The following is a 21,893-nucleotide window of genomic DNA, read 5'->3' as shown; positions in this document are numbered from 1 at the left end:
AAAAAACTTTTGATCCATTGCTATATTTAAAATATCTGCATATCAAAATAATAAAACAAGCAAAAGATGGGGGATGGTGTTGCAAGTACTAATAGGGGCAAGAAAAGCCCTTGTATGTGTTTATAACAAATAGAGCATGCTGTAACACAAGTGGAGACTCACAAACTGACAGTTTTCACCTAAAAATAGCAAACCAACAAAATAATGTTAAGCAACTTTTTACAGAGACGCGTTCAAACACACCCTGGGGGCGGCAAATCATTATCTAAGTCAGCTCCCCTGCAGCTGTTAACAAACAGCCTGGGAAGAACCAGAAATGTGGCTGTAAACCAAATGCAATCTGAGGCTTGCTTTGTGATTGATTTATGTCACCAAAACACAGCAAAAATTGCAAACCAAACCATCTAACAACAACCGCTCATGGGATCATGAAAAATATATACAATCCACAGACTGGGGCAAAACTTGCAGTACTGGAAATGAAAATAAAAACCTTAAGACCCCTAGACACTTTTACTCTTCCCTTTTTTAGGTATGCAACAACAGAACTGCCACAAAAATCACAGTGACAAAATGTTTATGCAATCTACTGCAGAAGATGGCAGAACTTCAAAGCTTTCCTCGCTCACACAAATGAATTAAAGGTAAGCTTTAAACATAGCGGTAGTACTTTCTTCTGAATCTAATTTATCTTAATCGAATTACAGGTTCGTGGCAGCCAGAGGATTTCAAATCTGAAAACAAGGATTCAATGCAATGAATTCCTTTGCATTGGTGAAGACATTATTGCTTCATCCATGCTGAGGCAGTTCTGTTAAAGCACAGACATGACAGATTACTGTAACATTCTACCATCTGTAAAGCCTTGTCATGGGTTCAGTTAAACTTGACAACTGGATTATTGCACTGTTGCTTTGGGCGTGCACTATAACGTAATTCCATTTTTAATCCCTTGGCCTGTCCTCGTTCAACATATCTGAATATAAACTGGCATTTCAAACGCTAAAGAATGCACTGTAGCGCTTAAGGTTTCATTAGATGTGTGACACGCTGTAAAAAGGCTTTTCTAACGTGAAAACAGTTGGAAATCAAGTCCTAAAATGCATGTCTGCCAGACAAAGAAGTTTATTTTTCTTATTTAGATTTTACAATGAAGTGATTAAGAATTAATAGAGTGATTCCCAACAGAATTGAAAGATGATCAGTTTTAAAGATTGTCCAATGCTCAGAGGAAAACCTGTGTAGTATTACATTACCCACCCATACAGTAGCGCTTCTGAGAAGATCTCATTCAGAAACTTCCGAGCTAAAACTGCAAGAAACAAATCAGTTTCTGTGAGCTTGAAAATCATGATTGCCTTCATTTTTTGTTTTTTTGACCATGTGTCACATGTTTAGTCCAAGTTATTGTGCTGATACAGTCTCTTATCTGTCTCCATCTCTGACATCAGCATTTTAATGACTACGACTCTCCTAATAGGCATAAAGTGGAACAGAAAATTAAATACCTAGAAAGACAAGCATAATATCCAGTATACTACCTGTAGGGCAAAACTACACAGAACTGATTGCAACTTGAGATTGGATACGGTTGAGATTATGAGATTTAGGACCTGACTTCGTTAGATTAAATCAGATCATGATAATATGAGTTACAGTTGCTCAATTGCTGTTTGCTGGAACATTTTTCCACAGGTACCAGCGGTGTGCTCCTATAACATGTTCTGGAAGTCAAAGGGAAGCAGGCAGCAGTATTGGAACCCACTGAGCTCTCCTGTATGGGAACAAACAGACAGGGAACATCACTGGGAGTTACTTAAACTGATCTGCAAAGAGGTGAGTGAACAAAGAGGACTTTGCTAGATTGTGTGTTCACTGAAATGAAACCACAGGATGAGATTTCATGCAGAAAAGCGCCACAATAAATCAAACTCCAGGTCCCTCGGGGGTGTGAGTCTACGTTGTGGACAATCCCTGAAAGCCAGCTTCAAGCTGCTTTATAAAGCAGCTTGATCTCTTTGCGCGGAACTGTTCACTAGGGGTGAATTTGAATACTTGAGTACTCGTTTTAAATGCACTGACTACATCTAGGTATTTCCTGAATGTTAAATCGTTTATTTCTAAATTCCTGTTCCTTCTTTGAAACCTGGCAGGTTGTTCATTGGACTATCACCATGGGTGACATAGGGAAATGTTGTCATCAGAAGTTGAGGAGCTACTGGTAATGCACCCGAAGAGAGGGATTCCATCATTGGAGGCAGAATAAAAAATAAAAAGTAAAAATGGTAGAATCCAGCATTTTTACAGACATTGCCACAGGGATGGCCAGGTTCCTTAACAGCAGCAACACTATACAAGGTCTAAAGAAAACCTCTCAAGAGCCTATCAGAGGCTATAGTGAGAAGAGGCAGCAGCTGCAGGATACTCCACATCCACAGCTTTCTTTCAACACCGGCTGTATAAGCTCATAAACCCTGTGTTAACTACTGTGGCAACCCCCTCCTCATGGAGCAATCCACAATAGATACATGAGGGCAATATAAAAAATATATATTTAAAAAAAAAATGTTATCAGATTGCAAAGTATACCGCTTTTCAGACTTGAATAAATAAATAAGTAAAATGTCTGCGCACACACAGTTCTGCTTTCTCTCCTCACCATAGAATCATAAGAGCAATCTCTTCCTGTTGAAACTAGCAGCCACAGCACAAACTGAAACAATTCAGAAAACACTTCTGCATTTTCATTCGACACAAAACACACAATTCCCTTTCCTCTAATCATTGTATAATACCCCAACCACAGAATAGAAGGAAGAACGCAAATGCTACGCTAACGAACTCCGCAAAGAACATAACACACATCCAAAATGTGCAAAAAAATATATTTAAAAACCTCACGTAATTCCAGAACATGGCAGTACTGGAGTCTTTCCATCACCTGATCCAACAGACTTGGAGCTCGGATCTCAGGATCTTGAAATCCTAAGTGATATCACCAAAAACATCACCAAAAACTCAGCAGTGGGATCAAGTCAGTACAAGCAAATTCAGCAAGCAGACAAAGTACCACTATGGACAAAAGTTTTGCATCACCCAAGAGAATTAATTAATTTTGCTTCAGAAAGTCAAATTAAACCTGCTGATGTTACGTTAACACATTTAATTGCATACCGCTTTCCATATACTTAACAAAAAATGGACAAAAATTGAAAAAATGTGACATTTTTAAATCTAAATAATACTTGAAATACTGTACTACTATTATGGCTTCCGGTAGACTTATCATATGATTTTGTAGCGTCTTTGATTAAATGATGTTAAATAAAAGATCTATATTATGTTAATATATTTTTGGGGATTGTTCTTTTTTTATTATCTCATTCATAAAATTGTTATTTAGAACCAGGCCAGTTAAAATGCTGTTCATTCCATAACCCCCCAACGGGTAGCTCCCATCCCTACCTCAAGGGGAATCAGTTTTCAAACATGCTACAAAAACACGCAGCCATCCACAGCTGCAGAGCACAAAATCCAGGAGGCTATTGCACCTCTGAAGACACTGTGAAAATCAACTGGAGACAGAATGAAAAATACTGACACACTCAATTTTAAATAACATTATCACTGAACACTCAAGTGCCAGCTGCTCTGCATTTAAATAAATCTTAGAAGAAACTCTTACATCCCTTACATCCAAGATATCAAACATCAACATCACTGCTTTACAATCTTTTCATAGAGATCAGCAGGTGTTTTATGCTACAGAATGACAGTTAACAGAAATGCTGCGCTTGTGATGTCTTGAATAGGACACTTTTTAAAAATGCAAATGAAGGCAAGCATTTCTTGCAAATTTCATTGTCTTAAATCTGTGTCTCAGTAGGCGAAAGTACAGCTGGATTCTATACCTTGGCTCATGCCCCAGACTAATAAGAATAAGTAGATCAGCTAAAAAGGATCAGATCATTTTATTAAACTGTTACCACAACGCCAGGATCTATGGGTCAGAAGTACAGTTCTTAGATCCAGCAGAAGTAAAACTGGACAGGATGGTACTAGCATTATACGATTAATTATAAATCACTGCAAGCCAGCAACTGAAAAGGAACGTGCAACAAAAAGTACTCTGCATAAACAATTAACAGGACACCAGTAAATGCAAGGGACTGGCTTTATGTCTCCTGTCTCCTCACCTTCACTGACAGTTTACTAGAGTCACAAGTTCTTGCACAATCCCACAAAACCAACAGAGCTACAGTTACAGCCACTTGAGATAACGAGAGTACTAGCAAACTAACCAATTAGATCTGCAGCTCTTCGTGAGCACAGCCAAGCAACACAGGATGGGCGGGCCCATTTCCTGCCTCTGCCTTTAAAGGGTTAACCTCGACCATTTAGTTGCCACTGCAAATAAGCCCAAAGAGGAAGTGAGCACAGGAAAAGGCTTGTTTCTGCACAGAATAGCAGCAGTCCTGACACAGATGCAGCATTGCCTTGTCCATGTGGAGCATTCTATGATACACGCCTTTTAACAGGATAAAAAATACAGGGAAGGAAACAAGGCGGGGGGGGGGGGGGGGGGTTGGGGGGGGGCATTGACATATAGCAGTAGATCGCATCTTAAAATGTCAGACGTTAGATCGTACATTTCTGTCTGCAATCTTAAAATGTAAAGAGGAAGGGGATTACTGTAAGTCTTCTGCTTGTTTAACAAGCTTCATTTCACCACCCTGGCATAGAGAAAGGGCAGCTCTGAAATAACATCCTGGCTTGCCCAGTCTTCGAAGAAAAAAGGGTTGAGTCACTTAACACAAAACTGTGTACTGTGTTGATTGTAAACCCTGAAATTTACACATTACACATTCCCCAGTATAACGCGTAAAGCCATTTGACTGGCGTGACACGATGCGTCTGCAAACAATCAGTGTGTTCTGTGGTCACAATGCATTACTTGTACAAACACCATAAGCCAAAAGAGGCTCAGTTTATTAGGGGGGGTTATGCAAGTCACATCTCGTGGAGGTTTTCTCAGAACACTTACCACATTCTTTCAGTTCTCCCAAAACCTAACCAATAACAACGCGGTATTTACAGTACCCCCAGTGGTGCTGTTACCATACTACTCTTCCAGTAGTTACAAGACTGTATTCAGCACTTGGAAAGTTCAAATGAGAGAATATCATACAGGTGTTTATATTTTAAGCCTTTATTGATGACCTTCATAGTAATTTGGACATACGGCCCTCATTTCTCCAGTTTACATTAATAAGAGAAGAAATCATCTGCATTGACAAAAATAATGCAACAGATCAGCCTGTTTACCTGTTACTAGTGTCTTAAATTAACGTCCAAAACTACATGTTTATGATCAGTGCTTCACTCATATTTTTTATTGAAACTGTGAGAAGCAATACAGGGTTTAGATATTAATTCCTAAAAGGCTGAAGTTCAGGTGCACTCTACCACTCTTCTATCAACATAGCTAGATAGTGCATAGCAAAAACCACAATAACACTGCATGCACCAACATCTGTCAAAAAAAGACCCCGAAATACAACAGTTCCTCCCTTACTTGACACATTTTATAGAAGACAAAACACCAAGGGCAGGGGCGGCAACACAGCTTAACCCCAGCAGAGTGCTGCCGGATGGCATAACCTGACATTTTTATTGCAGTTTGCACAATTTATACCAAAGTAGTCCAAGATTACCACTACGGCATTTCTGAAAACTTCACACTAGGATAAATTTCCAGTCTAGTTAACCTATTCTGATTCACGTGTACTGTATGTATGAGTGACACATAGGAGGGTTAATGAGCATACCCAGGAAATTTAACCTGGTCAATCCACATCAACAGGGATCTACAAACTGAGAGACACATCTGTTAACCAGGTAGACCATTACATGTGGACCACACTAGTGTTTATAGCACACAGTGCAGATAATGTGCATAACCTCAGTGTTGACCCACTCAGCCAGTTAAACGCCGCAGTTCAGTCGTGTCAGTCAAAGTCATCTATTATAAAAATGTCTACAAGTAATCACGTAACTGGGGGTGTCAGTTTGTTCTGTGGGGCTTCAAAGTGACAGCTTTCAGGATGTTTAAATTAGAACTAAAATACACACTCCAACAATACCCTTCGCCAGGCAGCAATTATTACCAGTGTAAATGGTCTACATTATATTATTTCACTTTATAATGCAGAAAACAGAAAAACTGAACTGCATTCTAGAGAATAAAGTGTCAGCCTTAAACAAAAAACAAAAACTATTTGTTGACCTATTCAATGACCTACCCTCCAGGGAAAAGAAATGACAACTAAATGTCAAAGTGCTTGGTTAGTCACCAGGAAAAACTCCTTAAAAAAAGGTTAAAGATCAAATCGGTTGATACTAATATACCACAATTGAGGTGTAAAAAACACCAGATTAAAAGTACAGCTGATTGCAGGGATAGTGCACACTGCTGACCATCAGACACTACCACTGGACTGAAGCACATGTTTAATGTGGAGCAGACTGAGTTTAGGTGGATCAGATACCAGGCAAGGCTTTTAATAAAATTTGATTTGAATTGGTACAAAGTAGATATAGGAATTGATTTTCCCATTTCTGCAATGGAAATAATAATGTAACAGTTTGTTTTTCTCATGACTATAATTTCAAAATCAATGAAGAGAAAAAATTTACATTTAGGAAAAAAAAAAAAAAAAAGGTTCCCTCTTTTAGTTACGCATGATTGTTCCGAAGTGGGTCTGAATGGGCATAATGATTGGGCCTGGTACTGGTTTCAGAAAACCCAAACCAATAAAAGCTTTCAGATTTCAATCCATGTTAGGAACCCAAACTACAGCAGACTGGATCCTGACCAGAACACATCAGATCAGCTACAAAATAAGAGGCTCAAGTTGCAAGTCCCTGCCAGATATATTTTTAATGCTGCAAACACAAATTAGATACTGTGGTGCAGGGTGGAGGTTTACCCGACATGATAAGAAAGCAGGACATCGAACAAAGAAATGTTATAGCTTTGGGCTCCTCCCCTCCTTTCCAATGTGAAGCAGTGCTCTACAGAAACTCTGAAATCAAATGTCATCAAGCGGTTTTCAAAGTAAAAGAGGATCTGCAAGATTTTAGTGGTTGTAATCTCCGTGACTGTGTACTGCAGTGAGGTCTTTAACAAAGCAGGACTACGCTTGATATTAACCCTGGAAACAACGCAAGGAGGAAGGGAGGAGACGAGCGTTTGCCACAGATTTGTCTGTGTGCGATTAATGTACTTGGCACGGGGTGAGACTGCACCGCAGCACAAACAAAAAAAAAAAACTATTTCAATTTGCCAGCTGATTGAAACATCTTTTTGGCGCAAAAAGATGCAGCCTTTATATTATTTTTCATTCAATCACATGTTATAAGCAAATCACTTAGGAGCTTGTATTTATCTTATTTCATTGATGCATTTTGCTACCAGGTACACTCTCTGCTTATCTCTTTTCCAGGGGTTGCAAGCATGTTCCAAAGGTAGAAAAACATGTCAAGAGTGGACCTGAGAGAAAGCCTCACTCTGCTAAAGAACACTGTTTCCCAATCCCTTAGCATTAACAATTTGGCCAGATCGCTCCCTGTCCTTCAGCTCCAGATACCTGACTGACATGCTCTACCAAGACATTGACATTCCTGCTCAGCTCCAGTGTAAAAGAACACAGAGCTCTCAATGTCTGGTCTCCAAGCCAGCATTTAGATGTGCCCTGGAATAAGGAAGTACCTATGAGATTCACAGTTTAGAATCTAACTCAGCCTTGTGAAACACTGTTAATGGCTCATTACCAGGGATATAAAAAGAGAGATCAATATAGCACAGTGTTTCAAGGACAGGTGGCAGGAAAGAATGGGGAAGTTTCTCCAATTAGAACTGTACAACAAGCCATGGGGAGTTGATTTCCACACTGTAACCAGACTGCTTCCAACTAAAAGCTTACTGTATCCAGTAATAAAGACAGATGGGACATAACAGGATGGCAGCAACATCTGCCTAAGAATCATACTGATACATTACAAAAGTGTTAACACTGCAAGCCACATTTTGAGATTTTAATGTCTCTTTAAAAAATAAATAAAATTAGCTATCTTCATTTTGCATCATTATTTGGTGACAGTTTGCTATGTTCATTTGCTTACATCGTCTACACTATTAACACAGACACTATAGAGACTGAACTGGCTGGGAGATGTGTTGTGACCTAGGCCTTTGCTTCATGCATTTACAAGAAAAAAAAAAAAGGTAAGAGTTAATGGCACACACAACTCATCACATACATGAATTAAATCTGTATTCTTTATAATCAGCTTTATACTCATCTTTATAATCAGCAAACTGCAATTACAAGACAGGATTAACCCCAGGGTCTCTTCTGTTACTTATTAATACAGATAACTGCTGCTTTTGTATGCTATTACAGGTATGCAGCAATCACCAGACTCATGCTTTATCATTGCAAGCAACTGGATGGTAAAAGGTAATGGTCAACAGAAACACCCATAAACAAAATGGTTTGCACCGTTCGATTTAGTAGTTACCAATGGAGTTCCTATTAGTTAAGGGCCAGTGATTAATCTGTACATCTTAAAGGCTGGCTGATAATACAGCGCTAGGGTATGGAACTGGTGCGTGGCAGTCTGGGTCAAGCTGCTCTGGTTATTTAATTTTTCACAGCAAGGTTAAAAGAACTATACTATAATATAGAACACTTAACTGTAAACTGCCCACATACCACACACTGTGAACCCTGTACTGCTTGCTAAGTACAGCTGCTGTACCTACACTACTGCAAAGTTACAGCTGAATATATTTTAATAAGAAGTGGGGGATGCACAACTATCTCAGCTTACCACTTATCCCCACAAGTCTTAGAATGTCTAAATTCTAACATCTGCCGTTCAGCCTAATAAAGCATTCCAGTCCCAAGGTCTCCAGCAAGTGACAAAAATGTGGATTATCTGTTACCAAGTCAGTGTCATGTTTTTACAGGGGAAGGCACTAGGCTGGAAGTAATGGGAATTAATTGGCACCTGAAGGGAGTCGCTGCCAAAAAAAATCTATGTTCTTTCGCAGTTAGGGAAAACCTCTCGTCTGCAAGGTTCAATAGACTTTAAATGGGTCTCTGGGCTAATCTCCTCTGCCCAGAGAGAGGAGCCACTTAAGGTCATTTCAAAACACCTTCCAATAATGAAAAAGTATCATACCAAATGCTGCGTGGTCAGGTGTAGTAAATTTGAATTTGTTCAGGGGTACTAGTTATTAGAGGGTAATAATTATTTTTATTTTGTATACAATATGTGTGTGTGTGTGTGTGTTGGGAGGGGATCAAGTGATTGGGAAAGTTTGAGAGCAGATGATGTGAGGATAGTGCCAAGAGAAATGTCCACTCCGAGAAACAGTAGCATTAAAGTATGTTAACTTACTGAACCATAGGAGTCAAATTCATTTTCACTTCTTCTCCGTTTATTGCAGTAATAGTAATAAAAACACTAAAATACTGACAATGAAAGATTTTAGCGCTTCTTTCTTTGTAGTTATTGAAGTTCCCTATTACTCTATTTCTAATCTCTAAACCATTTTATGACCACTTAATGGCTCCTAGTCAAAGCCAAGGTCTGAAAAGCAAACAGCATGTAGTAAATACATTTGCTTAAAAGTTCACACTTAAATAGCCGTATACTGAAAGCTATTTTACCTTGGCAAAAATTATTTCATTTGCTCAGAGTTGTCACAGTCATAATAGTGTCTTACTTTGATGTAACAAATTTCACATTTACAGTATATGGATTTGAAAAGGGTATGGTGCGAGGGTCCGATGCCCAGGATGAAATATTTCTGGATGACTCACTTATTTTCAGCTGAATGGTTGGCCAGTTTATTAATGATACAGTCATATTAAAACTAAAAATGAAAAGAATGCTAAATAGTCTGGAAACCATATAGGAAATTGCATCATTTTTGCCAACTTCCAACTTTTCCAGCCCTTAGGAGTTTAACCTACATCACTAGGAGACTTAGCTTAACCACACAGGTCTTCACTTGAGGTTTCCTAACATCTGCCAGCAAACAGACTAACAGGCCTGAGCAATCCCAGCATTCCCTCAAAACACTCCTTATCATGAACAACACATTAAAATACAATTTTACAAAGCACAAGCATTCATAAGCCAGTAAATACATTATTTTCTTTGACATCCACTGTACTATTAATTTTTTTTGAGAAGACATTGAACCCTTTAATAAAAACAAAGTACCAGAATGATGGCTCTCTTGTCCTTGTGTGTTTGTGGCAAGGCAATGTCCCTTTAAACAGGTGCTTAGCAACAGCTGAGTCAAACTGAGGAAGCTACTTAAACCAAAGTTGAGGCCTGTATCAAAACAACACAAACTTAAATGCTTTTTTCTTGGCCAAGGGTTGGCTTTTTCAAATTGCTGCATTTAGCTTTCACCTCTAGTCCTTTTTCTTATACATTGTTAATACTGAAACTTGCCTTCTAAACAGCTACCGGGGACAAGATCACATAAGCACCAGGTTTCAAAGGTAGCAGTTTGTTGCAGTGCTGTCAGGAGTCATACCTGCTGGCTGAGTTTGGGTATTGTTTAATGTCTTCACCATGGGTGGCTTATGACACAACTTTCCACACTAGCCCTAGGCATTTAATCAATTATACCCAATGAATTAGGATTATCCAGCGGTAAAGATAAATTCAGGCTTTAGATACTCTGTGCCCCAATTGAGGTTTTCTGAATGTATAAATAAAACAACTTTAACAATAAGAACTCTAAATAAAAATAAAAAACAGCAAGAAATCATCAAGAAAATACTGCTCTTACCTGCAACTAAGCTGTTTCTAGTGTTATATGTTGATGTGGTTTTTGTCCAATTCTGCCAGAGGAGGAGGCAAACTTTTCAAAATCTAATCGTCTTGTGGTATTAACAGTAGAATGGATGAAGGCGGGAGCCAAAATGTTTGTCTTGAAGGATTACAACACAAATTGTCCTTCTACAGCCCTAAATTATTCATCGGAAGTGAGGTTTCTTGGTAAAAACAAAGATAAGTACTTTCTTTTTACAGCAGTTAGGTAACCTCATTTTAAAGTGGGTGCTATTATATATAGTAGTACAGTATATGAAAGTCAAGGAGACAGGGCTGTGTTACATTGCAAACAGCAGAGTGTTTGTTTGAACCAGGGGTACATGTGCAACTGAATCAATTGCTGCTGACAACCAGGTATGTTGAAAAGGGAACGTGCACAGTCCATGTGAGCAAGTGTAGCTTAGTGACATAAATTGGGCCTGGCAGCGAAAGTCAGAAACCGATTAATACTTAGTGACTGGGAGGCAAAGACTGAGTGGTGGATCCCTTATTATCGAGTGTTTAGTGAAATATTTCAAATCTCCCACTTTACAGAGATATATTAAAATAGAAAAAAAGTTAATAAATGTAAAGGAATTAATTTGTATTCATTTTTAGATACAACATGTATAATCTGTTCAGCCAAATTTATTTATAGTAAAGCAGCTGACACTGCAAATTACCTAAATCACTCATGTCTTCCAATGCCATATTTACGCTATGTTAGTGTATCATTTTTTTAAACAGCTTGGTAGACTGAATTCGTGTTGTTTTTGCTAAAAAAAATAAATTAAAAAAATTAAAAAATCCTGCAAAATCATTAAGCCCAGGTTGAGGATAGCAGTAGTAATCTGCACAGGAATTGCATAGTAGTTCTTTAGCAGTTAATGGGTGTAATTTGACAAACCATTTATGTACAGCAAGCAGGTGTGGCTTTACTTGAGCTCTAGATAAATGTCTTCAAAAACCTCTCCCTACTAAATATTCACCTGGGCTGAAGTGACTGAAACCCGTTGTGCCAGCTTTTCAGTCACCGCTCCTATAATACCGGGATAGCAGAACGGTTTCCTTGTCATCAATGTTAAACAGTGATGTATTCGCGTATAATGTGGAAACACAGTCATACACTTTGATAAGTCGGTATAAAACCGATTTTATCAACTTAAGTTGAATTCTATTAACCTGTTCTACAGTGTATGCATAATACAGTGCTTCACTTGCTGCATACAGTATATGGCCAGTGTTGTATTCAAACGGGGTCATAGTACCGCTTAGTAGATGCTGTCATTCGAGACATAGTTTTTGTTTTCCTATGTCTGCGTCAACCCTCCAGACCCATTCATTATATCTATGAGATCATTTCAGCTATCGAGTGTAAACACAAACAATCGTCCTTTTTTCCATCAATACAAAGCCAAAAGCATGCACGTTTGCTACCTGCAGGATAAAAAATACAATATTGTACAACGTTGACAGTGGATGGGAATCCCTCTGTACTTACCTAAAAGCAGTAGTTTCACCTCTCTGGCAGCTTTCTCTCCATCTTCTCTGAGATTTTTATCAATCATTTTGGATCTTTCAGACGCGGCTTTATCTTCGGTGCTTATGGTACAACCCATGGTTCCGACTGCACACACACACCCAACCCAAATACACACTACTCGAGAGGGTTAAAAAATATATAAAAAAAAAAAATAAAAAAAAAAGATGATTCACGAATAAACAATCGTCCAGTCCCTTCCTCACCCTCAGATATGTTCTCCCTATCCCTCACAGACTGGAAGATTCTTCTTACTAAAAAAAAAAAAAATAATAATAATAATAATTATAAACTCTTGTTATGCACTTTTGATATTAAAAAGTCCCTTTTGTAGTGGTTTGCTCCCGTGTGTTCTAAAAATAAAGAAACACAAAATACGAAGTTTTTTTGTTTTGTTTTATTTCCCAACACGTAGCAGATTGTGTTCCATTCATAAACTCCAAAATAGAACTTGGTTTTGTTTTTGCTACAAGAAAAGCAGTACAAAAATATATACAACAACTCGCTGTTTGATACAGCAGAGAATAAATACGTTTAGACAAAAAAATATATATTGTTTTACTTTAATTCCAAAAAGGCATACAACAAAATGTGGAACTGAACCAAAGTTGATTTACAAGCGCCAGTAAGTTGACAGTTTAAACGTGAATGGTTTTACACACACACACAAAAGATCCTTACCCAAAAATAAGAAATAAATGAAAGGACCGACAACTGCTCAAAACGATCGCATACAGCTTCCCGTTCGCTAACTTTTCTGCAAAAGTCGCTCCGCTCTCAATGCAACACAATTCAAAAATCAAGTTTCGATTTATTTTCAATATTTTGTTGTCGCCACACCCGACCCGTTATGAAGTTCCTCTCAAAAAGACACGAACTCACCAGAGTCGTCGCCCCCCCCCCCCCGCAGAGTCCTCCGCCGCCCAACGCCCACCTTCACCGCAACCAAGTGCTCATGGTAATTGTAGTTTTCTTAAGCATTTGACAACCGATCGGTGAACTCAATGCGACAGATTTACTGAAGGACTGATATGGTTACAACAACAGTACATCGTATTGTTCTTTTTCCTTTCAAAAATGGTAAATATGCATTTGCACTGGAGTAAATACAGATAGTGTGTTTAGTCCAGTGTCCATGTATGTACATATACCATTATACTATTATAATATTAATTATATGTTTTCTGAATCAACCGTTGTATCCAGTCAAAGCCTTAATAAATAAACACTCAAACAAAATGTAATTAGGTTCCACAGCTGTTTTTTTTTTTTTTTTGTTTGTTTGTTTATTTGTTTCTCTTTTTGCATATGCTTGTTACATTTTACAGGTGGAGCAGCTGTACCTTCATGCAAAAAGGACAGTCACAGTTCTTCGTGTCACACTACAGTCCCTCTATTTCTCACACTACAATCCCTCTATCGGCCAGATTATACCCGACAGTTTTTGACAATTAGCATTTTACCGATTTAGACCCTCAATACAGAAAGTGATTAGATACCACTGGTTAGTCTACAGTGTATATCCTGAAAAAATAAATAAATAAATAAAAAGAATAGCTTTTCCTGAAAGGTGAACCAGAACGGTACCTTTACAGTCCCCGTGAAGCAGATGTCTTCTGAGCTTTGATCATGCAAGAGGGTGGCCAACTAGCAGTGCCGCTTGTGCTTGCCATTGTTTCCCGGCCACTCTGTGATCTAAACACCCATAATATTACCTGTCGCAGCAGGTCTGTAGCAATGGAACGCGCGTGTTTAGTTTTAGCTCAGGCATATTGTGCACTGACAATATTTAATACACACACTCACAAAGCCAATATTGCAAAGCCAATATAAATATGTGTGCTTCTGTGTGATCTACGTAGCTTGTGTTATTTTTTTAACGTTATTCAAGTCTTAATACTTTAGTTTTTTGAGGGTCCCTTGCAAATACTGATCCTCCCCACCACACCCCCTCTTCCACCAGAGCCTCCTTCATGTATAGTGCAGTGATGTGAACAGTACTTACATGTCACGAGGAAGAACTCTATACGCAGATACAAGCAAAAGCGACAGCTGTGTTCCTTCTGGTAATTCAAAAGCGCCCTCTTGTGAAACAAAATAGCATTACAGATTCCTTTACACAACAGGCATTTGAATCATGTGACAGAACATTCACACGGGGGGGGGGTCTGGCAGAGTTGAAAGGTCACATTTTTATATGATTTGAATGGAACGGATGGAAGACTGTTCAGTTCATTGGGAGTAGCAGAAACCTCCAAGACTACCCCACATAGACCACGCTGTAATCAGAACTACAGCACATGTACCAGGGTGCAGTAGTTCATCTCTAGCATTGTGTTTGGAGCATCTAAATATCTGAAATAATTGGGGATGGAACAAGCAAATACATAACTGAAAGATTATCAGCACAGGGGCACCAGTGATAATGTTATTGGAGATAATAAGAAGTAAGAACATTGAATTTGAAAAGCTTGCTTGGCATGCCTTTTAAAAAGCTGCAGCAGTGACTTTAAAACATCAGAACATCCACAAATGAGAGGAGGTAATTTGGCCTATCAGTACTTGTCAGGTTCCAAGAAACTGATTGCGCTTAACATTTGTCACGTTGGGTCTTAAAGAACCCGCTCTCTGTGTATGAAGTTTCACCTGCCCTTTATCCTATCTCCACTTAAAGAGTAAGTAGTGGGGTTCCAAAAAATCTAGCATTCTACATCTTCACGTGTTGCTACAACTTTTAATTAAAGTGTCTGTCACTTCTCTTTTCATTGTTTACATCCTGACTACTTTTTACACTTTAAAAACCATTAAAGTCTGTTTCAAAGCTCTTATCAAAATGGCCACTCTAGTGCAATGATGGTGTAAGGCAAGGGTCTCCAGTCCTGGTCCTGGAGGGCTGGTGTCCCTCCTGGTTTTTGTTCAAATTGTAATAAGCACTTAATAAGCACTTAATTGGTCCAATTAAGTAATTTAGGGTACAGTTAGAACACAAACCAGATGGGACACCAGCCCTCCATGTTTAATTGATAGATTGTGTTAATTGTTTTAGTAGTTGGCTTGTATTGTAAATTTGAGCCAACTGCCAGCATTTAAGAAGAGCAGCCAGGCTGTTCTGGGTCTCGCGTGTGCGTGTGTCTGTCTGTCTGTGATAACAAAAGGTACTGTGTGAACCTGTTTGTGTTTGTGTTGTGTACTGCGTGTTTTCGTTTTTAATAGGAAAGCAGCTTGGCTGTCCTGTTTATTTTGTTTGGTTCCTGACGTGTGTAGTCAGCGCTCCAAAGTAGAGCTAGTTTTTTGTTTTGTTTTGTTTATTCTTATTTGTGTTTAAAATAAAAAGTGCGCTACGTGCACACGTTTTAAAATCCATCTCCTGTGTGTGAGTCAGTCACGGAGTGCTGAAAAAGAGCCCGATGTGAGCCTGTGTGGTGAGCATCATGTTACACTCTTTAATTTCCAACTGTGTTTCACCAGCCCTGATTAGCGCTAATCGTGGACTATCAATGTTAGTTTAGGTAAAGTAGTCCAAGACTAGTGCTAATCAAGGTCTCCTGAAACCAGCTGTTAGAAAGTATTTGCTAGGTTTAACTTTGTCAACTCTGCTCCACTCAAATCTATCCAGTCCCACAATGTCCTCTTGGTAATGGGAGAACCAGAAGTCATAGTATAATAAGTGTAGTCTTACCAGTGGATTGTGTAACCTCATCATAACCTCCTTTAATTCATACACCTTTGTCTACACTCAAGCATTTTGTTTGCTTTTTTGACCTCTTTGATTTTGGAGGTGTTTGATTTTTTTATAAACATGTTAGCCAATGCTGCTCATTGAGAGCTGTCAGTCAGTGGGGGAGTTAGTGATGGCTACGCAACAGCACGAACAAACCAGGTGTAGAGTAATCACTAGCATGTGATGTTAGCAAATGATTATAGAAACTGGTTTTTTTTTGGATGCAATTTGAAATCACATGCTGCTGCGTGATCTTGTTGATCCGAGTCCAAGGTGCACAGCAGTTGTATTGAAAATAAGTTGAACACTTGCTTAGTGAACAATTTAGTTTCATTTTCAAGGGAACAAGTGGACCTTTATCATTCTCATTTTTTTCTGTGCAAACAAAAATCACATAAACCAAGGAAAGATGGTAAATTACTGTATGTAGAATGTTTTTACCCATGATAAAATGTATACTGCATGCTAGTTACATTAATAAACAGTACGTGCCCCCCAAAACCATGCCAAACTGTCTTTCTTTACCCTCTGCTGGCCTTGGCTAGCTTCCACTTTGTAAGTTGTCAGCAATGCTGACCTTGATCTAAATAACCCAGAATGCACTGTGCTGATGTCAAAGTCTTTACATCTGGGTTTGGTACTGGGGAGTGCTGCTGGTTAATGTTTGAGCTGAACACACTGATGGGCAAGTGTACCTATCACACAGTGTCTCTTTGACCTGAGCACATCGATAACAAAACATTGTGTTTTGTTTATGTGGAGGAAATGTAACTCTCCTTCAGCAAGGCTGTGAGAGAGGTGAGGGCCACAAGAAAGCTTTCTATTACCACAAAGTGACCAAGTTATACACTGAGGCCGCTTGGAATGAAGAGGCAGGCTTGTTTACATTGGACCACACATTTACATGATATACATAACTGATCCAAAGTGAAGTGCAACTAACTGATCTGTAGATGACTTTTAGTAAAGGAACACATTTCTAAAGGTGCCTATCTATTTCATATTAATCATGTAGTGTCTTAGAAACATTACATTTGCCATCAATAATACAAATATCGGTTATGGGTTACCTAAACATCTTCGTATCACTGAATAAACTTGTGTGCTGTGAGTTTTTTCTATACCTATGAACTTTTGCTATTCATTTTTGTTTTTAAATTTTCAAAGCTGTAGGGTCATGGAAAAATATTAGATGGGGAGCAATGAGCAACTCAAGAAAACTGAAGGACCTTCAGCACTGTGCTGCAGTATTTTATACTGAATGTTGAGAAGCTGCAGTCTGACTGTTTCAATAAAGAGACATTTACACTTGAACTTTTCCACCCACAACTAGAATGGCGCATTCACAATGGACACTCCATTATATGGTGATTTCAAAATATTTAAAAATACACACTATATATCTAAAAACACAAGTATGCCACAGCCTTGTCTAAATGTACAATGAACAGAACCAAGCTTGAACACCATTAAAAATGACTACATTTGTTTTATTGTCAGTCTAAAACCGCCCCTACTGGCTATTTACACTATACAAGCTAGACATGTAACAGGACTAAAAAGGGTTTACATTTATATACATTATTTATAAATGCTGGTGTGTAAGCCCAAATACATACAATTGTTATATATTTTTAACATTTTAAACCCGTGGTGTTTAGATCAGTACTCAGTCCATTCAGGTCTGGGGCCCTGTTCTTGTCTTGGTTATTGAATTGAGCAGGCCACAGCCCTGTTCCAATTAGGTCTTTAGTGTTAACAGGTGTTCAATAAGATCATCAGGAAGCTGACTGAATCATGTACCTGGATTGGAATAGACTAAACAAAAGCCACAAGTGGGAATGGCAAATTTTAACAAAGAAAATCATTCACTACAACAGTGTACCATAAGGCAAGAACTCAAAATGTACTCCTTAATTTCCCAAGAAACTTAGTCACATGACCTCACTACAAGGTTAGAGGTCAAAGCCAAGGTCACCAACACACAGTGCATATACTGCATAACACTGCAAATACAAAGTCACTACCTCAACGGCCTTTCACTGTAGCAGCAGGAACTTTGTGAAATTACTTAGACGAAAGGGTTGTTTTCTTGTACAATACCCACGATCAAACTGTGTGTACCAAGTATGAAGCCAGTATCTCAAATGCCTTTATCATAATTTGGAATCTTCCCTTATAAAAGTTTACTACGGTATTTTTGCACAGAAGTTTATCATGCTTTTCCCATGGTTATAATCAGTGGTGTATTCCTAGATGCCGGAACGCCAATAAAATATAGCTTTTTTAAACAAAAATGATACAAATTCATGTTTTATTTGTTCATTGAGCTTGAGGTAACATTTACTAGGTGAGCCTAATTTTACACTACATTCTGAATACATTTTTTCAGGACCCACCAGATTTGATCTCATCAGATAAAACAAACACTGGTTCTGGTACTGTAAACTGTAAGAAGAAAAAAAAAAACAAGCAAATAATAATTAGTTTATAACATGACCGGGTTATTTTATTTTAAATAAATGTGTGGCACTGATGTATGCTTTTGTAATATATATTAAATCTTAAAGTGTGGTTTTTGACTGGTTTAAAAAACACAATTTGGTTACTTCTTGGTGGGGCATTGCAAAAATAATATCTGTTGCTGCTGCCCTTGATTAACCTCCTCAGCCCACTGCCACCTCATTCCTCTCCCACCAAATTATAACTTAACATACACTTTTTTCCCCCTGCAAATTTACAATGTTACTAAGCCAGTTACAAGGGCAGTCAATCGTTCCAATACCCGGGCCTCTGAACTGACCGATATATAAAGCAGTTTTAAACTTGTGTTTATGGCCACAGTCGTAGAATGCACTTTTGCGGTCAGCTGTCTTCGTCAGCATATTTACTAAAAAAATTGTTAGACTTCTTAAACTTTAGTACTAGTTTGTAATACAAGTTCCTAGTATTCTCTTCATTGCATCACAGGGGCAGCTGACTGAATCAGGAGATGTGTGTGACTTGACTCTAAACATTTACAATAAGCCCCAGTTATCGGAGACTCCAATTCGTGTACCATCAGAAGTGGCACATAGGGAATCATAGATACTTTTTTTTTTTTTTCCCTAGTGTCTATTCTATGGCACGGTGCAGAAAGACTATTTTGATTTCCACACAGAAAAGAGATCGCTTCATCGGTGCTCATGCATTGAAATTACAGCAGTCGGGCGCTATATACATTTTTATAACCAATCGTTAAAGATTCTTAAGTTAATTCTTAAGTCAAGGTTCTTTCTGCCTATATTAAAAAAAAGTATTGGAACAGCGTTCCAGCATGCTCCGGCTCAACTACACCACTGGTTATAATCTGCATTTACAAGAGTTTACCCTGGTTTAATAATATTCTTTACCATACCTCGCTGTTCTTTAGAATGCTTACTTATGTTTTACCATGCTTTTACTATGCTTTATTACACTTTGCTATGCCTTTGCAATGGTAAACTTTTAGAAGGGATATGGAAACCAGAAAGTCACGACCCCATTATGTCAGCCATATTAGGTCATATGTCAACATCAAAGGTCATTTGGCCAAAAGTGTATAATAACATTAAAATATTATCTTAAGTAGCTTATGAAATTTTAGTAGTGGAATGTGTGATATTACACGTTTCTAAAGAGTGAGTTCTGAGATTACATCCTTTCAACAGGAGTAGAATAATGAGGTTACGGCTCTCTTTCCTCAGTTGAGGCCAGTATCTTCAGCTCCAGCTTTTTAACACAGTTTGAATTTGTTTCCACATACCTGTCCAATTAGCATTTGAACTGATCTGGATCCAAAATGAGATGTGGAACCAAATAAATGTATTTTACATAATCCAGTTTCAAATGGGACAGCTTTGGGGAATTGGAAACACTCTCAGATTATTCTCAGGTTTTCTTCTGCCAGTACCTGTCCCATCAGGATTGCATTTTATCACCATTAAATAGCAATAATAATAATAATAATAATAATAATAATAATAATAATAATAATAATTAAAAATAATTAAAACACCCAAGTTTTTCTTTAAAAAACCGCAATGCTAGTTTCTATAAGTGTATGCATATTTAGGTGAATTAAAACATACTGTAGTTAACAAGACAACAGTTTTTACAGTTTGCTAAAACTCCTAAACAAAGCCATGTCTATAAATTAAGAAATCAAATTATACAATAGAAGTAACATCCTCTATTGCGAACAGCAATAAAAAAATAACCCAACAAAATGTCTTTTAAAATAGGACTGGATAAAATATAAACAGGCTTCTTGCTTAGGAACAGCGCTTTTAAAGTGCAGCTTTGCAAGGCTGGAATTGAAATAACAACAATGCTGTAGTTTACTGTAATCTGCTTGTATTGCTAGGGTTTTGTATTTGATGTGTTCTGTTTAGTGCCACCGCTAAGAGTCAAGCGCATTCAGCTTTAATGCGTATTAACCTGATTGCACTGGAAACATTATTACACTGACATTTTTCAAAGAACCTGTTACTGGATTCGTTGTCACTTAATAAGCTAAAAATCGACAGCAGTAAGCCACCTGCCTACTTAAAAAATCACCCCAGTTTTAATCATAGGATCAACTTGGAGTTGACAGGTCTTATGGATATTAGGATCTTATGATGTATGTTAATAAAATCTTTAAAATGCATTTTTAAAGACTTCAGTACTGTTTTGCTAGGGAGACTGGGCGGACTATATGCCAATTTGTCAGGAGTTATTCATTCCCCAGTCCTACTTGTAAAATAACGTATCATTTCAGCCTTTATATAAGCTCTGATATAAAACGTCACTGTGCACCATTGGTGTCTGTACAGTACTAGCAATACTTTATCAGGTCAAGAGACACGGATTAAGATTAACATGGGGTTAGGGTTAGGAAGGTGTTGTGAAGAGTTGCACTTTTCTAAAAGTCTATCTGAGCCCTATCATAAGTTTTAGCATGAGCAAACTGGGTACCCCCTACCATACCCCACCACTGGCACTGTAATGGTTTGCTTTGGCATCAGTGCCATGGCATCACAGATCCAGAAAACCTAAACTGCTTTAATACCATCTTATATTTATATAGGGGGGATTCCTAGACTTGGTAGGCTGACAAAAATCATGTATACCTGAAGAAACAGGTATGTTTGTAAATATATGCTTCTGCAAATTAGCATGCACCCCCCCCCCCCCCCCCAAAAAAAAAAAAAAAAAAAAATCAAGCTGGTTTATCCTAGTAGTTTCTTCTCTATTATCTACAGTAAAATGTGTCATTAAAATTGCAGGCATTGAGATAGGGTAGGTTGATCCATTTGCAAAGCCGAGATTTTACAGTCCTGTATCCGAGGGTTCCACTTAAGTGCATCTTCACAGTGATATTTCTAACCCCTAGTGGCCACCGCCAGCATTGTCGCTTCCCGTAGTCCAGTCAATGATGATAAAACTCAGGCTCATTATCATAAACAGGACTCCCAGACCTGCAAAGCACGCAGCCTGAAAAACAAACAAATAAAATAATACGTGGATTATCACATTCAATTCCAAAAGCAGTAATGGTACAGTATGAATTAGACACTACATACAGCTTCAGGGATTAGACAAAAAAAATTCACCAATGGTTTTAGAAATAATCACCAGGGGTGTGCAACTGCAATGTTGGGGGTAGAAATCTGTAACCAAGCCTTTTCCTCATGAAACATGCACACAAAAGCAAAAGCCCATTGTGGC

General features: G+C 38.2%; 2 protein-coding genes across 4 annotated transcripts in view; both read right to left on the bottom strand.

The window, feature by feature from the left end:
* LOC121297680 (guanine nucleotide-binding protein G(i) subunit alpha-2-like) overlaps nucleotides 1-13,331 on the bottom strand; it is a 62,635-nt gene extending 49,304 nt beyond the window's left edge. Inside the window, exons 1-2 of one of the 2 annotated variants that reach the window (XM_041224117.1) lie at nucleotides 13,124-13,331; nucleotides 12,404-12,696 (exon numbers count right to left, since the gene is read on the bottom strand). In XM_041224117.1, coding sequence (XP_041080051.1) covers nucleotides 12,404-12,521 — 118 coding nt within the window. In that variant the 5' untranslated portion in view covers nucleotides 12,522-12,696; nucleotides 13,124-13,331. The remainder of the gene's footprint in view (nucleotides 1-12,403; nucleotides 12,697-13,123) is intronic. The other variant, XM_041224118.1, reaches the window with a different exon arrangement.
* Nucleotides 13,332-20,810: 7,479 nt separating this feature from the next.
* The window catches only part of LOC121298247 (sodium-coupled neutral amino acid transporter 3-like), a 28,809-nt gene continuing 27,726 nt past the window's right edge, over nucleotides 20,811-21,893 (bottom strand). For both annotated transcript variants that reach the window (XM_041225255.1, XM_041225257.1), the window contains exon 16: nucleotides 20,811-21,659. In XM_041225255.1, coding sequence (XP_041081189.1) covers nucleotides 21,555-21,659 — 105 coding nt within the window. In that variant the 3' untranslated portion in view covers nucleotides 20,811-21,554. The remainder of the gene's footprint in view (nucleotides 21,660-21,893) is intronic.

Source organism: Polyodon spathula, chromosome 23 (genome assembly GCF_017654505.1).
Source record: "Polyodon spathula isolate WHYD16114869_AA chromosome 23, ASM1765450v1, whole genome shotgun sequence".
Lineage (NCBI taxonomy): Eukaryota > Metazoa > Chordata > Actinopteri > Acipenseriformes > Polyodontidae > Polyodon > Polyodon spathula.
The sequence above is the reverse complement of the archived record's forward strand: the minus strand, read 5'-3'. Positions and strand labels throughout refer to the sequence as shown.